At 51.4% G+C, this 23,429-nt stretch overlaps 1 protein-coding gene across 5 annotated transcripts in view; it reads right to left on the reverse strand.

The window, feature by feature from the left end:
* Positions 1 to 23,381, reverse strand: part of VAV2 (vav guanine nucleotide exchange factor 2) — a 115,391-nt gene extending 92,010 nt beyond the window's left edge. For all 5 annotated transcript variants that reach the window (XR_006416893.1, XM_044453118.1, XM_044453119.1 and 2 more), the window contains exons 1-2: positions 23,125 to 23,381; positions 7,545 to 7,661 (exon numbers count right to left, since the gene is read on the reverse strand). Coding sequence is in view for 4 of the 5 variants with exons in the window: in XM_044453118.1 (XP_044309053.1) it covers positions 7,545 to 7,661; positions 23,125 to 23,328 (321 nt within the window). In the remaining variant the exon portion in view is untranslated. The remainder of the gene's footprint in view (positions 1 to 7,544; positions 7,662 to 23,124) is intronic.
* Between the last annotated feature and the right edge of the window lie 48 nt (positions 23,382 to 23,429).

Consider the following 23,429-nt stretch of genomic DNA (forward strand, 5'->3'; position numbering starts at 1 on the left):
ACCGGCCACTAACCTTGTGGTCCTACACTGCACTGACTCTAACCTGCTCAGCATGGCAGGAGAAATAAATTCCATTGGCCAAGAAGCGGCAAACTCCAAGTCATAAGATCTAGCTTAGCCTGAAACTGCTCCCCAGCTGTTGAGGAGGCTGCCTGCTGTCTCTGCGTGAGTCAGTGATCTTGCTTTGTTTTCTCCCAGTGTGCAAGAGGGGCAGGCAATTCCACTTTATCTCCATACTTGATCATTCCCAACTCAGAGGGGAAACGGAATTATTTGTCCTCAGAGGCTGTCCATTGTGTCTCTGGGTGAATTATTGCTGCAGTCTAGCCTCTACTGAAAACAGAGGCACACCTGGATTGATGACTCACATAGAAACACTGGGCACAGAGTTATTCTTGCACCCTCCTGCTTGGGTTGAAAGAGTAAAGCATGCCTCATATTTATTTCAGGTGGCTGTGAAGGAGAAATATACCTTAGCCATCCAAGTTTGAAAACCACCACCTAAAGGACGTGAACACACTTCATTTCCTACCCCCAACATACAAAGTAAAGGAAAGAAAAAGAGCTTAGCTCCTGGGAGTTCAGTTTGGCTGAACATCTCTGTCCCGTGGGCACAAGAGCTGTTTCTGGTCCAGAGCCCAGAGCAGGCACAGACCCTGAGCCTTCACAAGTGGTCCTGCTGGACACCCCCAGCCATGGCCCAGCAAGTGGCTGCATTCAGCAATGAACAGGCCCTGCCCAGGCCTTCTTGGGCACCTTGGTCATGACAGATTGCCACTGCAAAGGGAGCAAAGAGATTACAGAGCCTGCAGCCACCTTGCTTGGCTCTGGCAAACCAGCAAACGCGCGCTCTCTTCGTGGAGAGCCAGACAACTGTTTGTAGTGCCGTAGGCCGGGTGGGCGGTGGGAGGATGCTAATTTTGTTTGCCCTTCCTTGCCATTTCCGACTCACAACATTATGTCATCCCATTCCCACCTTCTTCCTCAATACACAAACAAACCGACACAAATGTGCTGTGCAAGAGAGAAACCCTGATATTTAAGCCCAGACTGAAAGCTCAAATGCTGCCAAGGGGACACCAGCAGATTGCAAAGGCAGCACAGATCCTGCATCACAATGCATTTTGCATTCATTTCACATTTACAGAGCTCTACTGCAAATAGATTTAAGGAATTACATCTGATAGACAGAGTGCCTGAAGAACTATGGACAGAGGTTCACAACACTGTACAAGAAGTAGCAACTAAAACCATCCCAAAGAAAAAGAAATGCAAGAAAGCAAAATGGCCGTCTAAGGAAGCTTTACAAATAGCTGAGGAAAGAAGGGAAGCGAAGGGCAAAGGAGAAAGAGAAAGATACACCCGATTGAATGCAATATTCCAGAGAATAGCTAGAAGAGATAAGAATGCCTTCTTCAATGAACAGTGCAAAGAATAGAAGAAAACAATAGAATGGGGAGGACCAGAGATCTAGTCAAGAAAATTGGAGATATGAAGGGAACATTTCATGCAAAGATGGGCATGATAAAGGACCAAAATGGCAAGGACCTAACAGAGGCAGAAGAGATTAAGAACAGGTGGCAAGATTACACAGAAGAACTATACAAGAAAAAGCTTAACCTCCCTGATAACCACGATGGGGTGGTCACTGACCTCGAGTCAGACATCCTGGAACGTGAAGTCAAATGGGCCTTAGGAAGTCTGAGCAACAACAAACCTAGTGCAGGACACAGTATTACAGCTGAGCTATTCAAAATCTTAAAAGACGATGCAGTAAAAGTGCTACACTCAATATGCCAGCAAATTTGGAGAACACAACAGTGGCCACAGGATTGGAACAGGTCAGTTTACATTCCCATCCCAAAGGAGGGCAATGCCAAAGAATGTTCGAACTACCACACCATTGCACCCATTTCACATGCTAGCAAAGTTATGCTCAAAATCATACAAGCTAGGCTCCAGCAGTATGTGGACTGAGAACTACCAGAAGTACAGGCAGGATTTCGAAGAGGCAGAGGAACTAGAGATCAAATTGACAGTGACACATGCATTGGTTACTTCCTGATTGGACTTCTGTAACGTGCTCTACATGGGGCTGCCCTTGAAGATGGTCTGGATACTTCAGATGGTACAAAATAGAGCTGCCAGGTTGTTGACAGAGACTGGGCATTTTACTCATATAACCCCAGTCTTCTATCAGCTTCACTGGCTCCCCATTGAAGTCCGGCCCAATTCAAGGTGCTGGTTATCACCTATAAAGCCCTTAACAGCTTGGGACCTGGATACCTGAAGGAACGCCTGCGGCCATAATTGCCCTCCCGCCCCTTGAGATCGATGGCAGAGGCCCTTCTCCGGGAACCCTCTGTGAAAGATATTAGGAGGGTGAGTACCCGGAGGAGGGCCTTCTCTGTGGTGGCGCCCCACTTATGGAATGTGCTCCCCAGAGAGGTCTGCCTGGCGCCGTCGGTATTTGTTTTCTGGCACCAGGCCAAGATCTTTTTATTTAAATGATATTTTAATAATTGTTGATTTTATTTATTGGTTTTAAATTACTGAGCCAGGATGTTTCCAGATTTTATATGTATGTATTTGTATAAATATTTATTTATATGTTGGAAGCTGTCCTGAGGCTTATGCGAATAGGACAGCATAAAAACATTCCAACTAAATAAATAAATTGCCAACATGTGCTGGATCATGGAGAAAGCTAGGGAGTTCCAGAAAAACATCTACTTCTGCTTCATTGACTATGCTAAAGCCTTTGATTGTGTGGATCACAACAAACTGTGGCAAGTTCTTAAAGAGATGGGAGTACAAGACCATCTTATTTGTCACTTGAGAAACCTATATGCGGGTCAAGAAGCAACAGTGAGAACTGGGCACGGAAACACTGATTGGTTCAAAATTGAGAAAGGAGTTTGGTAAGGCTGTATACTGTCGCCCTGCCTATGTAACTTATATGCAGAGCACATCATGAGAAAGGCGGAGCTAGATGAATCACCAGTTGGAATTAAGATTGCTGGGAGAAATATCAACAACCTCAGATATGCAGATGATACCACTCTCATGGCAGAAAGTGGAGAGGAACCAAAGAGTCTCTTGATGGGGGTGAAGGAGGAGAGAGCAAAAGTTGGCCTGAAACTCAACATTAAGAAAACTAATATCATGGCATCTGGTCCTCTCCTTCCTGGCAAATAGATGGGGAAGAAAAGGAGGTAGTGACAGATTTTATTTGCCTAGGCTCCAAGATCACCGTAGACCAGGACAGCAGCCAAGAAATTAAAAGACGCTTGCTCCTGGAGAGGAAAGCTATGGCAAATCTAGACAGCATACTAAAAAGCAGAGACATCACTCTGCTGACAGAAGTGTGTATAGTCAAGGCTATGGTTTTCCCAGTTGCAATGTACGGCTGTGAAAGCTGGACCATAAGGAAGGCTGAGTGCCGAAGGATTGAGGCCTTTGAATTGTGGTGCTGGAGGAGACTCCTGCGAGTCCCTTGGACTGCAAGGCGATCAAACTGGTCAGTCCTAGAGGATATCAACCCTGACCGCTCTTTAGAAGGCCAGATTCTGAAGATGAAACTCAAATACTTTGGCCACCTAATGAGAAGGAAGGGCTCCCTGGAGAAGAGCCTAATGCTGGGAATGATTGACAGCAAAAGAAGAAGGGGACAGCAGAGAATGGGGTGGCTAGATGGAGTCACTGAAGCAGTTGGTGTGAGCTTAAGTGGACGCCGGGGGATGGTGGAGGACAGGAAGGCCTGGAGGAATGTTGTCCATGGGGTCATGACAGGTCGGACACAACTTCATGACTAACAACTATTGCAAATGAGCATGTTTGGTGTCTTTGTTTTGCAGCACATTCAGGTAAAGGCAGAAGAGCTGAATTCCACTTCAGAGATGCTTCCAAGGACCACATTTGGGAAGGGGGGCATGCTTAAGGCAATTGAGGGAGGGAGACGACAAAAATGCCAGCCTATTTTTGATTCAAACTCTTCTTGCCAGTAACTACACCATAAAAAAACACTGCAATCGTTTAAAATGGGACTGCCCAAAAGCAGAGAAAAGCCAGGGTAACTGGTGGCCAGGAGAAAGAGGCCAGAGCCAAGCCAGAAGGACATATCCCCGGCAAGAGGGCCAGGCAGGGCCTTGGGTGGGCTAGGGCTGGCCTCTGGGCCTAAGGCTCTGCACCCCTGCTGGAACAGCCACAGACAGGATTATGGTCAACATTCCCATGGATTGCAATCTGTATTATCAGACGTACAAAGCACTGTGTTCCATGTGTGGTTCGGAATAATGTTTCATGCACCTGGTTAAAGGCAACGTATTCCACAAAACGTTCGGCCATCATAATTTGCTCATCCTTAAGGTGCTGCTCGTCCCTCCATTGTGCACACTCAGCACAACACCAACCCCCTCTTCACACAGGGCGGCCCACTGGAGTCTGGCAAGGAAGGGGTCTAACATGGAGCAACACGGGAAGGTCTCTGAAACCCAGCGAGATAATGTCACACTCAGCCCTGGCTTTTTCTTTGCCTCAAAAAATAAGATGATGTGTGTGAATACTCTGCCGCAGTCCAAAGTGTCTCCCCTAACCTGTAGCTTTTATAAACGGAGGCCTTCTGTGTACTCCATCTGCAGAATGGGTCAAGGGGAGAGGGAAGGAGCTATGCTGGGAACATGCAGACAAGCTAAAGGGAGCATGAGGCAGGGAGGGGGTTATTTCTGCGCCCAGCCCTTTGGCCTTCAGTTGCACCCCACCCATGGGCTGCAGCCTATGAAAGCTTCTCCAGAGGAAAATTTGGCACGCCGAAGAGTGAAAGAGGCTCTGCATCCAAGCATTACAGTTGCGACAGCAAGAAACCTCTCCCTCTCCCCCCGTCCCAGGCATTCTGAGCGCAACACACCTTGCATTGCCCCTCTGCTTTCGTGTGGATGCCTGTGCACGTGCGCGCACTGATCCCCGCCTGCCATGCCCAACTCAGACCGTTGTGCTTGAGCCAGAGTTCTCCTGGGCTCCCAGGAAAGCGGCCCTTGGGGTGGAGCAGCTGTGCACAGAGGGAGCCTCACATCTCTCTGCAAATGTGCCTGAGAAGAGAGCACTGAAAGGGTGCCTGCAGGGCCAGAGCAGGCAGGAGAGCAGCCCGCAAACCATGTGGTTTGCATGCAGGCCATCAAATGGCAAGCACCCTAATTTTTCTGCTAACTCCTAACTTGCCTCTTCCAGGTCTTTACAGTGAAATCCCCCCAATATCTATCATTCAGCACAGTGGAGTCATTACAGCACTTCAATTAAAATCATTCTTTACAAGTTCAAAAGGATAGGCAAGGGCTGGTGGGGACAGATAACAGATAAACTCTTCTGCTAAGTTTATGAGGACACTGAATTGCAGCTCCCCAAAAGAGAGACTGAGAGTGCATAACTTAGTCACCAAAAACTGTGCTAAGCTCTTTTCCAGTCCCTGGCTACCATGAAGAGCCCGGGATCCATATTATATACACATCTCATCATCCCAGGCTCCAACAAATTAAAGAGCCTGCAACCACAGTGCCTTTGTTTCTGCTGCCACGAGCAGAAGCCTTCGGGTCTCTGCTGCAATGCTCTGCTATGCGCGCAGAGGTGAGCCGTCCCACAGCACAGCTCCTGCAGGAGGCCTCCCCCTGCCTTTGCCTTGAACCACGCGGAACAGAAGAGCAACAGGGCACAGCCAGGACCAGTTCCTTTGGGCCTGATTCAGGCACCTACATACAGCAACCTCCCTCAGCCTGGGCCCCCCAGATCACTTGGACCACATCTACTATCAGTCCCAGCCTATACAGTCTGTGGCTAGGGATGCTGGGCACTGGAATCCAAAGTATATGTAAGGCACCAGGCTGGGGGAGACTGATGTTCTGTGAAGAGCCAGGGAGGCAGAGCTCCCGATCTCAACACAAAGCCAAAGAGCTTGGCAGTCACGTGGGAACCAGGACCCCAGCCTCAGCAAGAGGCTGCCCCAGATGAATTGGGGCTGAACTCACCCCTCCAGGGCTCCACATGTGGTCCCACCCCCAAAAGAGCAAACAAGTTTGGCAGGAGCTCAGTCCTGCTGAGGGAAAAAGCCAGGAAAAGCCAGGAAGCCTCCAAACAACTTGTGACGGGGGGGGGGGGGGGAAAAAAGTGGGAGAGACAGGGGAAGGGGGCATGGCCATCCCAGGAACTGTGGCGGGGGGACTGGAACCCCAAGAAGCTAAGCTTTACCCTGTGTTCTTCATGGCGATAGCACATACCACCAGTTCACTTGTGGGATGGCGCAGTCTATGGAAAGTGCTTGGAAGCCATACTGTGATGGCCAGAAGCCAGGGTGGAACAGCAGAGGAAACAGAGCCCAAAGAGCTTGCACAGAGGTCACCAGGGAAGGGGGAATGATCCCTGGCACAAGAACGGCCAGGATGCCCGAAAACCCGTTTAGACCCACGACATTCTGGTTCACATCCAGCAAATCTGCAGAGCTGTTTCTCTCACTGTGCCAGCCTTTTGTGGGATGTCCGAAGGCAAAAATGACACTACTTAAGAGCGCTACTTAATGCGGCATGTCTTGCACAGCCTGTGGTGCTTACTGAATACGTTAATGACGGACAAAACATCCTGAGGTGACCAAACAGCCAAGTGTAAAAGCTCAGTCAAGTCTTTGCAGATCCAGACCCCTGAATTTTGGAAAGCCCAGTCCTTACAAAGCAGGACTTTGTGCCACCCCTTGCACGCACAGGGGATGCACTGGCCTTTGGCTTCTGGGTATCTGAACGGAAGCTGCCTTTTGCTGTCCGTAAAGCAGGGCAACCAAGGGCAACCAAGCAAATCCCCCTCACAGCTGCATTTCGGGAACTGCTGTCCAACCGGCCCACTTGCAATTCTTTCCTCCACCAAGGGCCCCGTGTGAGCAGATACAAACACATCACATTTTGAGCCTCAGATGATTGTACTGCAGTTGCAAGAGAGCTTCTGCCATGATAAATTTGGTAGCCTTTCAAGTATCACACAATCCCTAGTTGGTTTTGCCACAAGAGATTCACACTGTGACCTGTCTGAATATAATTCTACATTCCCAAAGTAACTCCTTTCCCAGGCAAAGAAACTGATTTCCACCTGGGACAGAGGCCACACCTAATGAAGAGAAGCCAGGAGTTCATTTGCATTTCTTTCCATTCAGTCCATTGCCTGATGCTACGGCTCTCAGGTGGTGCTCTCTCCAAAATGTGGACTTGTGCATATGCAAGGACAGCTTCAGTGCAGGCATGCAAGCAGGGCTGGCACCCAGGTCCCGCACATTTCCCAGTCAGTTCCGGTGAAAAAATTCAAGAGCATTTTCTTTATGCACCTTGACCCAACAGCTGGTTTGCAAACGTCTCCCCGAGATTCCTGCTTAACCCACCAGCACAACCTCAACCAACCATTCTCCAAAACTAGGGGCAGAGAAACCCCCTCCCCTCGGCATCAACCAAGCCCTGCTGCACATCCCGGCTTATTCCTTTGACTGAAAAGTGACTCACAAAAAGAAGCACACTTACTTTTCCAAAATCTCGCACATCAAAGAGGTCAAAGGGGTCAAACAGATCACTGTTGCGCAAGTTGAATTTGTCATGACACACTTTGAGGAATGTCCGGATGTTCTTCAAGCAGAGAAACTGAAAGCAGAAGGAAAAAAATTAAGTGGCTGCACATATTCACCCGATTCACAGCACTCTTCTCCAGCTTGCCGCCCTCCAGACCTGCTGCACCGCGACTCTCAGCGCGCCCGCCAGCCGTGCTCTGCGGCTGGCTCACAGCAGCTGCCTTCCACCAAACTGTCCCTTCAGTGCCCGGGCTGGAGAGCAGGCAGTGTTGCGCAGCACCAAGCTGCCTCGGGTGGCCTCTTTTTGCCTTGGCTTGAGGGACCTTCATGGTGCAGTCACAGCTGCTCCAGACCAAGCCTGCTTCCAGGCACGGCCCTTCTCCTCAGAACAGCCCCACCAAGCCCTTCCCATCCCCTGGAAAGTACCCAAATCTGGGTGGGAGGTGTAGGGCAGCCCACCCCCACTTGCAGGAGTGGGCACCCACTGCTGCCGTCCACACCAGTCCTGGACTAACCATCTCCTCTGAAGGCCACCCTCACCTCCTGGGGCAGGCCAGAGCTGGCCTGGTGCAGTGGTTACAGGCATGGGACCGGGACTCAGACGATCTGGGTTCTGGTTCCCGCTCAGCCATGGAGCCCACTGGGTGACTTTGGGCCAGGCACAGACTCTCAGTGCAACCTACCTCACAGGGTTGTTGTGGGAATAAGACTGAGAGCAGGAGGAGGATCATGACGTGAGCCACTTCTTTGGCTAAACATGAGTCAGCCGTGTGATGCGGTGGCCAAGAGGGCGAACGCCACCCTTGGTTGCACAGCCAGAAGTGTGGCTTCTAGATCGAGAAAGGTATTACTAGCACTCTACACGACTCTAGTGTGCCCGCAACTGGAGTACTGTGCTCAGTTTTGGGCCCCTCATTACAGGAAGGATATAGCCAGGTTCGCGTCAGTGCAGCGCAGGACCACAAGGTTGGTGGCCGGTTTGCAGGGGAAGCTGTATGGGGCAAGACTGAGGGAACTGGGTCTCTTCAGCCTGGAGAAGAGGAGACTCAGAGGGGATATGTTGGCAACATACAGGTATGTGAGGGGATGTCACACGGAGGTGGGGAGAGACCTGTTCTCCCCTGCAGAGGAAGGCAGAACATGCTCCAACAGAGCAAAGCTCAGGGAGCCAAGGTTTTATTTGGATGCCAGGAAGCACATCCTGAAAGTCAGGACCCCGAGGGTGTGGAATGGGCTTCCATGAGAGGTCGCTGAGGCCCCATCGGTGCGGGTGTTCAAGGATAGGCTGGACCACATAGTGGGCATGTCATGAGCGGAGCCGGCTGGTGCCAGAGGTCAGACTAGATGGCCCAGGAGGCCCCTTCTGACTCGCTCTGCTTTCTATGTTTCTAAGAAAAAAGCTGGGGTAGAAAATCAAATAAATAAATAAAACAGACCAGTCTGCAAGCAAATTCCCAGCTGGGAGACCACCATACAACCTTGCAAGCCTACCAGCATGCAGGACTTAGCTTAACCATGGGATGGGAAAGATGGGAGTTGAAGTCTAACTCATCAGAAGAACGCAGGACTGGAGAAGGCTAACGAGCAAGAAAACAGAGCCTTAGCCCCACCCTCCCTGGTTTTATGAATGAGCTGTCCCTTTGTTATCAGCTAAAAAGCCCTTTCTTTCCTCACTGGGGAGTCCTTCCATCCTTTGTCCTTTGGGTGGCTCTTTTCCAGGTCTTTCCCAGCTCTATAATCAGCAATCTCAGCTAAGATGCAGACAACCAAAAGCTAAAGTTTTTTTAGTTCTCTGACTTCCTCCTGAGAGAAGAAAGCGGGAGCAGGAGCAGCTCCCGAGAGACAGGCCATGTGCTCAGAATGCACCCGCTGGGCCTTGTGATCACTTACCAGCGTTAACGCAAGCCCACTTTGAGAGTGATCCTGCCTACGACAAGCACACTAATGGACTGATGGACCATTTGCAAGAGAACCTCTCTCCCGGATCCCCACAGGAAGCACCAGAAGACTCTTAACAGGCTGAAATCAGTGGAATCACTTGCGAGAAACACACGGCCTGCCTGCTCAAGCACAAACTGATGGATAGATCTTGGCATGCTGCTCTGGGAACAAGGTGGTGTTGAACAATGGCAATGGACAGGCAGAAGTATAATTCAGAAGTAAAATTACCTCAAAATACCCAATTCGCATGACACTAAAATACACATTCTGTTGCTTGGATTCTGTGCTTTCAAACAGTAGCTTTCTCTAGTAAGCAAGTGATTATGCTTATCTGCCTTGAGCCCTTTATAGGAAAAAGGCAGGATATAAATCGAAAACTAAATAAATAAAATAAATAAATCTCCATGCATGTTTATCTCCACGCTTTGCATGCTCATCTCCATTTTCTAGTTTTTCAGAAAGCAAATGTGGCTGCATCAACGCAATTCCAAAGTCCACATTAGTACAATACTTTTGCCAGGTCATCCAAAGACCACCAAGAAAGATGCAAGCTTTTGAGATCTCTGTATCTCACCATGTCTTCATGACTGCAACCTCAAGAAAAACTGGGAGAGGAATGGTGTGCAGACATTAAAACAAAGCTCTTGCAGGTGTTGGGGTGGCCGCAGGTTTCATGTGGGGCCTTCCCCTTTGAGCTATCGTGCAAATAAAGGCAGCTTCTCACACACATTTTCTGAGAATATACACTACAGTTGCTCTTAAGAAAGACTCCTGTAGCAGCAAAAACAGAAACTAGGCAATCTCCACGTCAGCAAAGCTGGGAACAATTTTCAATGCTGTGTTAGATAAAAAGGTCAGTAGGCACAAGAAAAGCCCAAGCTATTTTTCTTCCTGGTTAGGTGGCACACACACAGCCATTCTCACAGCTGCAAGCCCCCTGTGATCGCACACGCAAGGGTGCTCCTGTCCCTTCTCCCTTTTCTGCAGAAGCCACATAAGTTTAAAAGGATGGATTCCTGAGGACTAGTACAAAGACTGAAAGAACCAGATCAGTAACTGCACATTTGCTATTTGCCTGCCTGCACCCCTGCAGTGCAACAGAGCAAAACAGAGAACTGCGACTGGCTGGCTGAAGCACGCTCATTTTTCTTCAGAGCTTTCTGCATCACAGCCAGGCTCAAATTTCCTCTGCATATTTACTTGTGATCCTTTTAACCTCCTCTTTCGAAAATTAATGGCTTAGTCTATAACCATAATGACATGTCAGAACTGACTCCTCTGCAGAGCCCAGCATCTGAGCTGCTCCTCCAGCTGCTGAGCGACTCCCAGTAGAGCACAGGAAGAAACTGCAAGGCAACGCACGGTGCCAAGCCATCCTCCTTGGCAGAGGACAGTCCTCTGGTTGAAGGACTGCCAGCCCAATGGTTCCCATCACCCAGAAAGCTCCTGCGAGGAAAAAGAGCTCACCCCCTTCCACGATGCTGGGTGCTCTTATTTTTATTTCCATTACAATAACCTTCCCTAAGTTTGCATCTGTGCGTGCACTTTAGCACTTGCACATTTTATTGTCTTATGGCCACTTACTGGGAGGTTCGTAATTTATCAATCTGCCAATGTTGCCAGCAAGATCCTCTGGGGATCATGGCCCTGGGGCCTGCACTGGAGAAACTGCCCCCTTCCTCCAGATGGGCTCCAGACGGACCCATGCAAGTACCCAGATACCTACTGGACACCTGCCGCCTTCCCCCAGTCAGGTCATGACCAGGCATGCCTTTGCTACAACCCAGCTCACTACACTATTTAGGGCTGCCCTTGAACAGTGTCTGCTCCAGAATGCCAAGTCCAGACTTCCAGCTGAGCCCAGGCATCAGAGCCTGCAGTTGGCAACAGATAGGTAGGTGAGGGTGTGCCACACGGAGGTGGGCAGAGACCTGGTCTCCCCTGCAGAGGGGGGCAGGACGCGCTCTGACAGAGCAAAGCTCAGGGAACGCAGGTTCAATCCGGGCACCAGGAAGTCCTTCCTGACAGCTGGGACCCCGAGGGAGTGGAATGGGCTTCCACAGGAGGAGGTTGAGGCCCCCTCAGTGAGGGTGTTCAAGGACAGGCTGGACATGCCCACGGTAGGCATGCCATGAGTGGAGCTGCAAGCAAGGGTCAGACTAGATGTCCCGGGAGACCCCTTCTGACTTGCTCTGCTTCTATGCTTCTTAGCAGGGACCACCCATCCCCTCCATGTGTGGTCAAGCAAAAAGGTCTGGAGAGTGGTTTGGTCTTAAAGGGGAATTAAGATCTATTTGCCCACAAAAACACCTTTTCCCAGAGCAAATGAAGAGAGCTTGATTTGGTTTGTGGCCTTTGAGATGATCTTGGCCCACAACACCCATCAGCCCTGGCCATCATGGCCAATTGTGCGGCATGATGCAAGTCACAGTCCAAAACATCCAAGCAAGGGATGTGAGGACTCCTGCCAGCTGAAGGACTTCCAAGCAGACCTCGAGCAGCTCTGGGTGGCCCAAAGCGAAACCTGACGACGGAGCCCTGATTTTGGACGGCACTTCTGTTTTGTAGGCTACTTTGTGCACAGCTAGGGCAGGGGAACCTCGGGCACAGGGGCCAAATGAGCCCACCTTGGGCCCCTGGGTGGCCGCACCCATTTCCCTTTGGCCCTTCCACATGGGAACGTGGCAGCTTCTCACTACGCAATCGAGCTGAAAGCGGCACAGCAGAAGTGAGCCTTGCACAGCTTATATTAAGTGGCCCTTCCTTGTCCGGTAGGCCTGAAACGCTTGTCATCCAGAAAAGGATTCTCCTTTGCTCAGAGACGCCAGGAGGTGAATCCCACAACTGACTTCTTGCACACTGGGCCTACATGTGGAAATGGCAGGTGTCACTGGCTTGATTCTCCGAAGTGCTTTCAACAGTAGGGGTTACAGGGGCCCCTCAGGCCTTTCCACACAAAATTTAATAAAGCACTGAATAACCCTGGAGAGAAGAAAACAGCAGGAACACACAGTGATAGGTGGGTTGGGATTTCATAAATATGAGGCTTCAGATCAAAAGCCAAGGGGGTTCTGAAGAGAAGAGAAGAGAAGAGAAGAGAAGAGAAGAGAAGAGAAGAGAAGAGACGAGACGAGACGAGACGAGACGAGACGAGACGAGACGAGACGAGACGAGACCCCAGGGGCTTCTGCAAGAGGATGCTTCAGAGGCAGGCCACGTTCCAATGGCACTCTGCGTGGATGCACTGTGTGAAGCCAAATAGCCCTGTTCCAAAGCTGCAGGGCTCAGAAACAGGCCCAAAGACACGGCACTGTTTGCTGCTCATGATAAAGGTGATGAGGGATGCAAAAAATAGCTCTCTTTAGTGCCTTCCGTTGGTGATATACAGCTTGCTGCTCATCTCACTGTGGGCACCAGCTGAGAAGTTACTGAGCCGAGAAGGTTCGTGCACGCTGGCTCATCACAAAAAAGAGGAAAGGAGCAGCGGCAGCTGGCTTACCTGGGGGAGGGGCGGGGAGGGACGGGAGAGCAGGAGAACATACTCGTGCCACTACAACGCCTGCCATGAGCCTGGGTCATCAGGCACAGAGCTGGTCTTCTGACATGGGACCCTCAAAACAGTTCCTCTTCTATGGGAAGACTCCCATGAAAAACGTGATTGGCCACACTTGCCAAGAATAATCCAGCTGGCTGCAGTTAGCTATCGCTCCCTAGGAAAGGCCCAGCAACTCAAAGCTAGTAACAGTCACCCTGCCAGAGATCCAGACAGAGTGCAAACATTCTAGCTCAGAATTCAGGGCAAGGGCTCAAAAGATTCCTGCTGTGGGCCATCACAGGGAATCAGGTCAAATTCTAGAGAAAGACCCAAACAAATCCACCCACAGCTAATTTAGTCCACTGTGAATTCTTGCATCTCTGCATATGTGGAAATGCACAACTCGTTTTCCTAGAACTTGCTTCCTGGGACGCTTCATGCCCGCCATCACTGAAGCCCCTTTGGAAACCCTGGTCTCAGATTTCCCAGGTTGGATTACGCCAGGAGTTTTGTACTCCTTGCCCCGTATTCCCAGCTCTAGTGATCGCAGGGCGAAAACCAAGTTGTTACCACATAATTTGCTACAACAGAAAATCTCTACCAGCACAGAGAAAAGTCCAGCCCGAATCCCCACTGGGCAGTTTCCTGGCTTTTCAGCATGTTTCCACATTAGTGCACTCTGGGGGCTCTTTCCTCTGGCCCTTGGCCCTCCAGCACTGAAATTCTCCAGTGCTCAACTTGCCAGACTGAAAGAGGTGCCTCTGCCATGCACTAGATTTTAGGTAGCCTTATCTGAACAGAACAGATAAGAACGGAAAGGTGAGGGAGGAATGTGCTATCCAGGATTGGCAATAATGAACATGAAGGAGAAATGCTGCCTCATGGAGTGGGGGACATTTTGCATAAGCCCCAAGCAAACAAAGAACTAAACCTTGCAGGAGTGCAGCTCTCTACTTTTCTTGAACAAAGGGCAAACAAGAAAACAGAGGGCAAATAGGAAAGAGCAACTGTGCCAGCATTTGCAAAGGAGAAGAGACCCCACTCTGCTATCTAAATCCGGAGGTGATGGGAACATTTCTCACATGCCAATAGAACCTGGTTTCTTATGCAAGCACATGCCAAGGTGCAAGGAGGAGCATGCATTTGGCAAACTTGCCTCAGTCAAAAGAACTGAAGCAGGGTCTGGGAGCAGAAACTTGCACCCGTGCCTGGTAAAAACAAAGCTTTTTCAGGCTGTGCTATATTTTAAAGGAGGGTAGGAACATAAGGGAGCAGAGCCAGCCTTCTCCACTGCTCAGCCACTGCAGCAGGGCAATGTAATCCAAGGGTACCACTGTCTCCTGTGCGGGCAAGAAGAAATCCCCCTGGTGCTTTTCAGTGGAGGAGGGGGATCAGTATGAAGCTCTATGCAAAATTGCATATGCAAAGGTATCTGTGAAATCTCACCTGATAATTCGCCATCATCCAAAGTGCCAACATTATTTTGGCCTCTCCCAGCCCAGAGCTCTCCAAATGTCTTGGAATGCAACCCCCATCCTCTGGGGGGGGGGGGGGCTGGCCCCAGAGCCTTCCTGTGGCCACCAAGACTTTGGCACTGTTTTGTCACCCTCACTCAAACCTGGAAGCTGCTTGCCCAGGATGCCTGCCTAGCACGGCCTGCTTGCCACCCGCCTGTCCAGACTGGACATTTGTAAATATACAGCTGATTGCTGAAAGCACATCCCGTCTCCGACAGCCTCTATTCACAAGGGAAGCCGCTGAGGAACGGCTGCTCCAGAGCCATTCCACCACACAGGCATGCCGGGAGGGATGCAAGAAGTTCCGGGCCCCAGCGAAGAGCGGGCGACCCCCCACCTTTCCACACTCCCTCCCTTCCCTGTGCCGCCACGCCTCCTGGTTCAGCCCTGCCTAGCATCACTGAGTCAGGACAACCTCTGCCTGCCCTCCTGAGTCATTCGCGGGGTGCCAGCAGACAGAGGGGAAGCATGTTTGAGAAAATCAGCAGAAAGCATGTGCAGTGACCACACTCCTCCCCAAGGCCCTCTCCGGGGGTGAGCATAATTTCTGTGTGGGCAAGTTATTAAAAACCCCCACACAAAATAGCTGATCTTTCATTCCAGGGAGCAGGAAGCACACACTGAAAGTTCAAGAGCTGAATGCAGTCATTCTGGGTTTAGGGATTGCTTTTTAATTTTTTTTAAAGAAGGAAACAGAGAGGAAAGTAGACATGCAGACGTTCTCAGCTCTTCAGATTTAGAGCAATCAGAGGTGGCCCTGATGGCAAGGAAAGGCTTTTCTTTCCAGGCCATGCTGATGCACAAGAGCAGCCTGGGGTGAGGCCCCAGAGCAGGGCCAGGCACCATTCTCCTCCTTGAGAATAAAGCCGAAGGAAGGAGGTTTTAGTCTGTCCAGTCACTCGATGATGTGCCTTTTCTGCCAGGGCTTTGCCATCCCTTAAGGGGGGGGGGGGTGTCTCCTTGAACAGACATAGGTGGTCACTTGCAAGCATAGTTCTGGAGGCTCGGATCCACAGGGTGCCCTCAGGGTTGGGTTGCAGCCAGTGGTCACACTGGAAGCATAAGTGCACTCCGTGATCATTTTTGGGTCCCCCACAGACAGTTCAGAGCTGAGGCAGCTGTGCAGATCCATGTCAACAAATCAGTCCTGGTAGCTTCCATCTCCACCAAGAGCAGGTCTTTTTGTAAGGCTGTCCAGTCTTAATTATCCATTGCAAGAGTACTTATGATGGGACACAACAGAGAGGAAAATCCACTGCCTCAGCCAGTCCCTGGGAGGATCGTAGTTCAGCTCCAGGAAACCCGGGGAGGGTGGCAGCAGCCTCTATGGAAAAAATCCTGCGGCTGCCCCTTCAGGCCCTGGTGACACCAGCCTGCTGGTGCCACACGCCGTTCCCAGTCACTTAGGTCCTGGTGGCAAGAGCTTTGCGCTAAAGTCAGGGGCATTTTAAAAAATTGCTTTCGTCTTCATTTTATTCTCACAGCAACCCTGAGAAACAGGTGAGGCCGAGAGCACGTGAACATTGTCTTCAACGTTCAGCACACAACAACCCTGCCGGGGAACTGAAACTGAGAGTCAGACACTCAGAGAGCTTCATGGCCTGAGTGGGGAGCTGCACCCAGATCTCCCAAGACCAGCCTCTCCTGACCCTCCTGCCCTGCTCCTCAAGGCCAGAAGAAGAGGCAAGCCTCTGCAGGCCAGTGCAGGGCCTCCACAACCTGGACTGGCCCACCAGTCAGCTCCCCACCCGTGACAGCAGTTAGCAGTTCTAGGATGGAACTGCTTGAGTAGCATCCCATCCCATTCTCCCTCTGCCTCCCGAAACGTCCCGCGAAGTTCCTGTGCAGCAACAGGGACTAGCTGCTGACTTTGACCGGATGGAAAGAGCACAGTTCCTCCAATGCAGAGCAACACGACCAGCTTGTGGTGGTCACCACCACTGAGGGAGCTTCTGTGGCTTTCAAACAGAGAAGGCCAAAGCAAGGGCAGATGGGGCCTCACAGGATAGCCCCACAGCTACAGGGAAGCCACCTGATCCATCCTGCTACTCCAAAAGCAGCTGGGCAACGATTGCCAAAAATGCTTAAGCCTGACACAAAACAGCAGCATCCCCCTTGATATCTGGTCCACGCCCATCCTCGCAACTTGATGGTCTTATTCTGCTCATGGACCTAACGTGCACAGAGGAACACTGATCCAAACCCTCTCCAGTCAAGCTAAAATATTATTTCATTCACATGAAAGAAGCTACAGTCACTTTGAAGGTTCCTATCTTATTTGAAGGGGCAGACTAAATGCCCCCTTTACCTAAAGCATGTGAAATATACCTGGAAACTAGAATTTCCTGGCACAAACAGTGAGGAATCAATAACTACTCTAATTAATATTATTCAGATGAGTTCTGAATAATTTTGCCAGTCAAAGGAAAAAATGAGCCCCTCATTTTGGAAGAACGGTATTGGAAGAACTTTCCAAGAAGGGTGAAGAGAGAACCTGGGAAAGCCGAATTCTAACACATCTGAAGGTGACGTTTCTGTAATGCTGAGTTGGCACTTAAATGCCATGAGCCCAAGTTGCTTGCAAAAGCCCTTGCAAATGCTTAAATATCCACTAAAATATTAATGCAAGTCTCAGTCTCTCTGTCTGTCTCTCTCTCTCTCTCTCTCTCTCTGGATGCTGCAAAGAAGAAAAAACTCCCCATGCCAAATCAGTGATGAGGCAGTCCAACAGAAGGGATAGAAATGCCTTTTATATATAGTTTGTGCATAATGCCAAGCCAGAGTACAGCTTTTGAAATCTGGCTTGTTGTAGTGTCTGAACCTGTTGCCACAAACAAACCAGGCTTTACTAACCAGCTACAAAGGGCAATACAAGCCATGGTTTGTTGCTAACTTCCAAGATCAGTTTCTTTAAAACGTTGCTTGTTGTGACCACTTCTGCATCCAGAACCCAACTTATTCTAGCTATGCTTGCAAACAGCCTGAAACACACAACACACAACCCTCTGACTGCTCACAAAATGGATGGGAAAGAAACAAACCCAGAACAGGGAAAACAAGGCTCAGTTTGTCTTCTTATCTGCTAAGCAACCACCCAGGAACAGCAACAAGTACAACTGAGCATCCCTTAACCCCAGCAGAGAGATTCGTGCCTAGAAGCTTCAACCCTGAGTAAGGACGTGTCCAAAGTCTGGATGACGGCGAGTGGTTTGCACAGCACTGGGGAGGATGGGCCTGGGCAGGAAAAGGCCAGGCTAGCCTCTACAGAGCTGGGTGCCTTGCAGAGCTTTGCCGAGTGTCACACCAGCCATTTCCCACCAGAAAACTGCAGTGCTGAGCAGCCTCTGGCAGGGAGGAATAGAGGGTCCCGAGGCAGGATGTCTGCAAGAGGGGCAACCTGGCCTTCCGTGAAAGAATGGACGGCAGCATGCCCTGGAGTGATAAATCAAGCAGCTAAAAGTTTAGTCAATTCACCTGACTAATTCAGGCCCCTGTCAACAAGACACGTTCATTTTTTCTAATGTATGCTGGTTCAACATTGCTGTGATACAGAGAAAGAGAGAGAGAGAGAGAGAGAGAGAGAGAGAGAGAGAGAGAGCGCGCGCGCGCGCGCGCGCGCGCACCTACTGATAGCTTTTTCTTCTAAAGCAGTGGGAGAAGCTTGCTCTAGTAACTTGTCAGATCTCTTACATTTTCTTCAAAAGCACAAAAGGCAGAGTTTACAGTTTTAGTACAAAGAAATCTACTGATGTGAACGATAAAGGTGAATCAGCAGATCGCCTGTGCAGGCTTTCTGTATATGTTTTCCAACATGGGCTACAGGGAGATTTATCCACCAAAACAATAATATTAATAGTGATATTAACAATTTGGAAGTGTCCAAATCACCAGTCTGAGAGAAGTACCAGATGTAATTTTAGAATTGACAGAAACTACCTGAGAAACTAAAATGATAATATGGGAGTATGTAAAGGGGGAAATGGAGTTGGAAGACACATCGCAAATAGCCAAGGCAGCAACAGTGTTCATGAGTTTCTACTGGAATGCCTTCAAATACTAGTGATTTCTGCATGGCTCAGGAACATTAAGTCAATGCTTCTGAAGTGTCCGCAGAATTCAGAAACAGACTGTGTGCCTGTGTCTCTTCTTCCGATTCCAGTATGAGAACTGACTGCATGTGCACCCCTCCTTGAGGCATAATTACTGTTATTTTAAGGTTGGTTGTCAAGTCCTTTCCATATAGCTTCTTCCTCTATCATTAGAGTCCCTTTCTTGGGCATGAGAAAAGGTGGATCAGGAGAGAGCACCCCCCCCCCCCAGGGCGCAGTTTTTCAGGACTGACAAGGGTGCTGCTGACCCCGCTGTTCACAGCTGCTGCTCCAGAGACCCTGGGGAAAGGCACTCGGGCTTTTTGGCTCTCACCCTGAGAATTCCACCTCGTTTTACAGTCCAATGTCAAGACACGCACTGAGCAATGTTATACTTCCTGCTGCACATTCTGTCTGGGGCAGTTCAGTTAAAGTTCAGAAGGGGACCAAGGGAGAGTGGGAGAAGAAAACCAGAGAGCTTTCTCATCTGCTGCCTCCCACTTACAGGACAAGACCAGGGAAGTAAACACAGCCATAGATCTGTATTGCCTGGAATGCCCCGACCTCAACAAGCAATTTTCCAATCAGGTGCTGGACTACAACTCCCATAACTCCCAGACCATCCTGCAGGTCACATCCAGCACTCATTTCCTCCAACCACCAATAATGTGGAGGTTTCCTAGCTTCTGTGCCGTTCCCATACCCGTGCGAAAAGAATATAGTGCTGCTCCTAAGGGTCAGGCTGAAATATGGCCGCGTTTTTTAGATTTCTGCTGCCCTGGCCCCTGCAGGCCTCCCACTAGACCACAACCCCAAGAGCCCCTCCACGACTGACCCTGGGCAGGGGAGGCTCTGCACTCTGGCTGGCTGCGCGCTTTCCACAGATTTGCTTTCTACGAATGAAGGCACAGCAGAGATAGCTAAGCGCTTGCATCCTGCTCTCCCTCGCTCAGTCTGCCCATCAATCCAGGGCTGTTTGTAGTCTTCAGACTGTTACACAACATTCAAGGGTTAGCACTGTTCCCATTCCAGATAGCTCCTTAGAGTGGGAATCAATTTGATCCAAGCTAAGTTAACAGTCTCAAACTTAGAGGCCCCTTAGACAGCCTGGTGGACCAGGCAGAGGCAGGGATCCATGGGACAGGCAAAATTTTAAAATGCTACAAAACTGACATCCCCACAAAATTCCTTTCTGCAACAGCTCTCAGCACACAGCCTTGCAGTCTGCACAGACGAGGCTGAGTGTCCAACAGCCTCTGATGCAACCTTAGGTGGGTGCCCAGATAGGACCTTCCAGCAAGCACAAGGCCAAACTCGGCCTTCCTCCTGACAAACAAAAGAATTATGCAAAAGAGCTGCTGCTTCCCCTTTCATCTGAAGACAGAACTGAACAAGAGAACAATCGTGCAAATGAGCTGCAGGTTCACAGTTCTAGAACTGAACTTCCACCTCATATATCGCTCAGTGTGGATTTTTTTTAAGTAAGATCTGCTTCCCAAGAAACTGTCCACCTGCTGGCTTTCAGAATTTATATTTATTTATAATTTCCAATAATATCTTCATCTACTAGGGGACAGATTTAAGACCCCCCCCCAAAAAAAACTGATGGAGCAATGCTAACACAGCAATCTGAGGGTGACCTTTGCAGCTAAAGCTGTTCAAACACATTAATGAACATAACTTAAAAAGTGGGGGGGGGGAATATGAAAAGATTCACCCTCTGACAAAGCATGGACACTTGTCTAAGAGAGGCTGCAGGTCATGGCAACGGGTACAGAGGACCCCCGCATGGTACAGCCAGTAAAAGGAGGCCAGTCATATGCTCAGAGCTTATGGTCCCAGTTTGCACAAGCCGATCTTCCAAATTGCCCCCAGAGGCCGCCTCTCACAGAGCCCGCTGCTACCATCCAACTTGGAGGTTGCCAGCAGACAAACAACGGGTGACAAGTTGTCACTGTGCCAACGGAGGAGTGCCTGGGCCACCGGGCAAGGCGAAGCGGGCGTGAGGAGAATCCCCAGGCTGCAAGCCTGCTCCTTCAACGGGAGTGCAGGGCCATCCAGGACAGGCTGCACTTCCTGCACAGGCCTCCAGCACCTCATCCTGCTATGCAGGGAGACCAGCCCAGGCAGGGAGGGAAACCCCAGAAACCTCCCAGAACCCCACCGCCTCCTGGTCTACTGCAGCTGCGGTCAACCTCGCTTTGCTGGGATCGGGGCAGAGGCAGCTCAGCTGGCCCAGTCCAGCCCCGCTTCAGCCCACACTGTGTGCTCATCCACACAAAATGATCCAGAAATGCCCTTTGGAAACACTGCAGCCGGGGAGCCACAGGGATACTAGGAAAAGGCCAGGGGGTGGGATGCAGAAGGCAAGGGGAATTCAATCCAGACCTCCCTGGAAGGCCACGCCCCCTTCCCCAGGCACCGCACTCTGCCGCCTTCCGGGTTTCTCTCTCACCTGCCTTCAAAGGGCTGCATGTGGCACCTGTGGAAGGCCATGCCAGTTGTTCCCAGACCGGTGGGCTGTGGCCCCTTTGCTAGCAGCAGTGCAAGCGAGGCATCCTGGTCAGACTGCGCCCCCCACCATCCCTGACCACTGGCCCTGCTGGCTGGGACTTATAAGAACTGCAGTCCAAACCAGAAGGCACAAGGCTGCCTACTCTGGTGTAGGGGAACCCCACTAGCACTGCGCAGCAGCGCCAGGGCATGCCAGATTTCCAAGTCAGTTGAAAACATCTCTCTCTTATCTCCATCCAGCTAATTAAGTTAGGAGAGGAGAGCAGCTAATGAGCAGGCTCATTAAACCACGAAAACCATGCTCTGGGCCCCAGTGCAGCTCCTTGCATCAATGGGGTTCAGGAAAAAGTTTAAGGGACCTGACAGTAAAGCTACCAGGACCTCATTAACCGGCCACCACCAGCTACAAGCAACTCCACATGCTGGCAAAGGCCTGGGCGCAGGGGAAGATCTTAACCTGATGCAAAAAGGATGCCCATCCTCCAGCTAGCCCTTAGCAGGGAAGCACTCCACAAATGGGAGCCACCACCAAGAAGCCTCTCCCACCACTGCAAGATGTAGATAATCATCTTGTTTTACTGCTTGCAGTAGGCAGAGTGATTGCAATCGATACTCAGTTTGGCAATCAAGCATGTCAGCATGTTAACTGGAAAAAAAATCCAAGGTCAAATCTGTCCCCAGCCAGCAATGGAGGCAGTTCCCTCCTCAGGATGCACTTGTCCAGTTTTGCTTGACTTCTTAAATCCAAACTAAAGCCAATGGGAAACATCACTGGAGTTACAGCACATTTACTTGGAGGTAAGGCCCATTCTTTTCAGTGGGGCTTACTCACAGGTAAGGGGGCAGGTTTGCTTCCTTACAAATCTCTCTTCCTGGAACTGTCCCTACCACAGGTCATGGGCCAGGCCAGGGCACCCCACAAGGTCATGGTCCACAGTCAAGAGACTGATCTAGTGTCCACTCTCTTACAAACTGGCCCCTTAAAATTTAGCCTTGGCCCCAAGCTGGTGGAATAATTATATGTGGGCTGGTTTGTGTGTGTGTGTGTGTGGGGGGGGTCCTTAACGGCTGGGCCCCTGCTTTGCACACAGAAGGTCTCAGGCTGATCTGTGGCTTCTCCACATGGGGCTGGGTAGAGGTCCTGCCCGGAGAACTGCTGCAGCCAGCCAGAGCCGACAATGGCAGGTCTGATGGCCGAGGCGGGCATGAATCAGTACACACACCTTCCCGTGATTCTTGCCTGAACCATGAGGACTGGAACCTCACGTGGTGTTTAGGGAGAATGGCCAGACCTAAGGAGCAGGCCAGTCGGACTCCGGCCCTCCGGGGGCGTGCAGCGCCGCCCACGACCTCGCAGGAAGAGCCCGGGACAGGAGCGAGGGCAACCAGGTTTCTCGCCGCACGCCTGGACGGCTCTTCCCCGCGTCAGCCGACGCTGCAGGGGCTCCGAGAGGGGTGCAGGTGCGAGCGCGTCGGAAACGAGGGCCGCTCTGCTCGCCGCCCGGCTCCTTTCGGGCGCAGCTGCGTAGTCGACCTCCCCGGTGCTTCCACGCGGGAGCCTTCGCGGCGCAGGGCTCCGGGCGCCGCTCCCGTCCCTTGCCCAGCTTCCCGTGGATCGCCCGCCAGCGGCTCTCCCGCACTCGCCTCTGGCTGCTGGGATGCTTTAAGGCGACCGGAGGGGGGGGTGCTGGCGAGAGATCTCGGGCAGCCCCAGAAAGCCTTGGCGGCCGCCCCGCAACCGAACGCCGCCGGGAGGTACCCCGAGCCCGGGGAGCCGGCTCGCCCGCGCTTTTCCCGCGAAGGAAGCGCCCCCCACCCGCGGCGCTCGGTCGGGCTCTCACCCGGGGGAGCCGTCCAGAGGGCGCCGTCGCCACTGCCCCGAGCCCCGGCCTGGAGCTCGGGCGGGGCCGCCGCGCCTCGGCTCGCCCGCGCGGCCCTCACCTGAGACATCTGCGGGCGGAAATTGATGTCCTTCAGGTCGACGGAGCCGGGCGAGAGGTTGTGCAGCAGCTGGCAGAGCAGCACCCCGTCGCGCAGCGCCTGCGCCAGCTCGAAGACCACGGCCGAGGGCCACACCACGCGGTGGTTGGCCGGCAGCACCTTGCAGTCGATCAGCCAGCGGCCGCACTGGCGCCACTCCTCCATGGCGGCGGCGATGGCGGCCCCGCAGAGGCGCCCCGGACCCGCGGCGCGCCGGCCTCCTCACGCCGCGCAGCCGCGGGCCTGGGCCATGGCGCGGCGGGCGG

This window comes from Varanus komodoensis, unplaced genomic scaffold (genome assembly GCF_004798865.1).
Source record: "Varanus komodoensis strain SLA01 unplaced genomic scaffold, ASM479886v1 scaffold77, whole genome shotgun sequence".
Lineage (NCBI taxonomy): Eukaryota > Metazoa > Chordata > Lepidosauria > Squamata > Varanidae > Varanus > Varanus komodoensis.